The sequence below is a fragment of the Metopolophium dirhodum genome, chromosome 1, assembly GCF_019925205.1.
Source record: "Metopolophium dirhodum isolate CAU chromosome 1, ASM1992520v1, whole genome shotgun sequence".
Lineage (NCBI taxonomy): Eukaryota > Metazoa > Arthropoda > Insecta > Hemiptera > Aphididae > Metopolophium > Metopolophium dirhodum.
In genome coordinates this window covers 62447060-62451065 of record NC_083560.1, presented here as the reverse complement: position 1 = coordinate 62451065, position 4006 = coordinate 62447060, and the positions used below count along the sequence as shown (strand labels likewise).

Sequence of the window (4006 nt, the reverse complement as noted above, 5' to 3'; positions counted from 1 at the left end):
TTAAAAAAGTTTCTCAATTAGTTTTATTAATATACAGGTGTAGAATTTTGATAAGAGATTATGATATGATATTGCCATTAGCAAAAAATTGAATATAAATTGTACAACTACATTCTACAGTTTACATATTATTTTATTTAATAATATTATAAAAATTGTTTGTTTACAATATTTTACTATCGTTTTTTTAACAATACCTACATGTTATTTTATTCCCTTTTCTGGCCACATTAATATACATACAGATAATAAATATGGTAACGCACACAAAATTATTTGGATAAATATTCAATAATTTTAAATTTATTACCGAACGCAAATAAAATTTTTGGCACGTCAATATGGGAGATGCTACACAAGATAATGAGTATGGCTATTTGTATTTTTAGTAGATAAATTTCACGTATAATGCATTTTATTACAGAATACCCGCTGCAGATTCACCTGCAGATCAACCTGCAGATCCACCTGCAGGCAAACAAACCGCCGCTACATTACGCCCGTTGATATACCGCTTCCGTGTAGCTCCGGTAAGAGGTAACGTCAAGCAATCTGCGCTGCAATTGCCATTCTCAGTTTTATTTGACAATTCGATTGCAGTGTTGTGGTCCATGTACAACAAAGAAACACAAATTCGAAGTGGTAAGAAATGGTCTCTTATTTAGTGGTTGTAACGACCAATGTCTTGTTATGTTTTCGAAGACATATTTAAATGCGTGGACAGCACAAGCAAACGACACCACATTTCCTAATGTATAATTTATTTTTTCTTCATATTTTATAGGCATTAATCAAATTCAATGGGCGTTAGAGTTTTTGAAATGTTTAAAGGTGGATTATAACTACCCAGAATGCATTGGTAAAATTGTTAAAATACTCGAGAAAAATATGATAGAACTTTACTCCAAAATTAATACAATACAGCATAAGGCGAAACAGCAGGAACCGAGTGTTGAAATATTAGATTCAAAAACCGAAACAAAAGCCGATCAAAAAAGTTAGTAAATTTGATGATACATAAATATTTGTATGAACAAGCGTAGGTAATGAAAGTAATTTATTACTAAAATACTTATGTAAGTTTTTTTTTATAGACCTATATAATAGTTAACTCATAAAACGTACTATTCAAATAAAAATTAAAAAGAAAAAAAAATGTAAGAATTTAGAGAAATTAAATATAACACAATCTTATTATTTATACGGATATAATTGTTATGATAAGGCTGACCCCTTAAATGAATAATATTTTACTATTTAATTGTAAAATGTAATACATCTCAGTATTCACAAATTTAATGTGATTTTTATAAAGATGTCTGCATTTCTTTTCACTGTTAACTGTAATCAAAATTAATTTTCTTCAATGTATTTTGTAAAATGTGACTAGAGGACATTTGTTCTTAGAAAATTCAATTCATGACTAATTTTTTTCATGATTTTTAAAATAAAACTACAATTGTAACATATTATTGTAAATAATGCGTTACGTAGTTTTATGATGTTGACCATTATACTAATAATACATATACTATAAAATACAAAACATTTTCATTCTTTGAATTATTATTTTATTTTGTGACGGAATGGGAAGTAAGCTTTGTTCTAAGATACCAATAATATAATAATATAAATTTTTTTTACCTAAAAGCGATAGACGAATATGCCTTATATTTTAACGAAAAGGATGTTGAGAAAATAATAGCATATAATGTAAAAGAAATGGACAGAGTAACTGGTGTAACTGGTAAACCAAGCCATACTAAGATACCAAGATATATCAAAGAATTAAATGCATTGGGTAAAAGAAAACCAAAAGTCGAAGAGTGTGAAAATAAATCTCCTCAAAGTAAAATTGATATTATCAATATTTAATTTACTTTATTTATAATATAATTTTTCTTTTGCTTACCTATTAAAATTAAAGCATTCGTGATCGGAGCGTTAAAAAAGATATTGAAAAAGTCTACTGATGCAGACACTAGAACAGATGTCGAAGAGTATGTATCAGATAATATGTTTCGTTGTTATTATTATTATTATTTTCTAATTTATTTAATTTATTTTCAGATTAATAAAAGAAATAAATATTCAAAATAAGACTGGAGATAAAACACCTGCAACAGCAGGAGATAAAAAACCTTCTGCAGCAGGAGATAAAAAATCCCCTGCAGCAGGAGATAAAAGACCCCCTGCAGCAGGAGCTACAACACCCCCTGGAGCAGAAGACAAAACACCTCCTGCAGCAGAAGAAACAAAATAACTAAATAACTTGTAGTTTTATTATTTTAATTTGAAAATGCAATTTAAGAATAAATTATACACATACTTATGTAGTGCTATTCTTTGAATCACTAAATAATATTATTTTAAATAGTATTACTATGTACTAGGATGTACAGCGTGCTCAATTTTGCATAATGTGTATAATAAAATAATTTATGAAAACAATTCTTCTTAACAACCAAAATAACTAGTAACTAATAAACAATATAGTACTAGATAATTAATACCGAATTTTTTTGAACTCATTTCGTTTCAGTCACAAATTTAGGTTTTTTTTTTAAGGAGGGTATCAATTATCCAGTGGTCACTAATTTGAGGGAGATTTTTCCCCTTTACCTCCGATGATACCTTAAATTATAATAACTTTTTAACATTGCTAAAACAAAATACGTCACCAAAATAAATTGTACTACAATATTGTATTATAGTATATGTTGCCTACTTGAGATTAAATATTTTGTTTAAACTTTAAACAAAATTCCTATTTTAAATACATGTGCCATTTAAACTATATTTTAGATTCTGAGCAAAGCGAGGTAGCTAGTAATTTTACAATGGTGTTTATTTTTATTGTTTTTTTATTCTGTATACAAAATTTCTATAAAAAGGAGTGCTGGTCAGGTCATTTTTCGATTTTCTCAATAGTTATTTAATGTTACGAGAAAAACTACCGAAAAATTACGAAAAATCACTAAAAATGGGATTTTAATTTCTAACACTTTCTTTATCACCATAGCAACGAATAAAAAATAATAATATTATAATATTAATTCAACTTACTGGCTATAAAAAATAATAACAATACAAAAAATCCAGACTGACAAACCGTCTCCGCTCAGAATCGTTTTTCTTATACAATGATAGTATATCATTGAATTCAAGTTTAATACAATCCATTAAACATTGACCCACTTGTAACCTACTGTACAGCAGAGTGTCATTCACTTACCCGCTTTTTTTTATTATATTATTCATAATATACAGGAATAAATATTTACAATTTGACATCTACTATCCATAACACAAAATCAAATCTTCATTTTTTAAGACATAATTTCATTTAGTGTTCTTATAATCATTGACATGCTAACCCATTTCGCCTGTTCTTATAATAAGAATGTAATATTATAGGTACTTATATACTTATTAATACCCTCAATAACAAATAGATAAAACTAGAAAATATTTATTGAAATTTATAACTCATACGGTTTTATACGTATAAATTACTTAATCATCTTTAATTAGCGGGTAAATTATACATAAAGATAATTTCCTAATATATTGAAATGTGTGCACCAAAACATTTTGAACACATAATTTTTTATTTACATAAATATTAGCTGGATACAAGATTTTGTGTCTGACTGATTTTTCGTAAGAGGTTCGTAAGATTCGTTAGATTTACTTATTATTAATTACAAATTAATACCAAATTGGTGAAAATAATTACAATTAAAATAAAATACCTATATATAGCTTTTTTTAGAGTTATTTTATTAAAAGTAGATACCTATATTTTAGAAATTATGAATTCTAAGGATAGATATCAGAAAGCGTTCAGAAATATAAAAATTTAAATACAATAACAATTATGTTTTATTTGCCTTTATTTTTTGATTATTAATTGTAATTAGGAGAAAATATGTACTTATAACGAAGCATGCTACTTGATTTTTTTCAAATTACGTTTAGAACCTCAAAACATATTTATGATTAC

At 26.5% G+C, this 4006-nt stretch overlaps 1 protein-coding gene across 1 annotated transcript; it reads left to right on the top strand.

Annotated features, from left to right (window-relative positions):
- Positions 1-341: 341 nt before the first annotated feature.
- LOC132940681 (uncharacterized) lies at positions 342-2263 on the top strand. Its single transcript, XM_061008391.1, has 6 exons — positions 342-367; positions 425-642; positions 785-997; positions 1652-1849; positions 1928-2000; positions 2071-2263. Exons 1-6 carry the CDS (start codon positions 342-344, stop codon positions 2261-2263), a joined length of 921 nt encoding a protein of 306 aa, XP_060864374.1.
- Positions 2264-4006: the final 1743 nt, after the last annotated feature.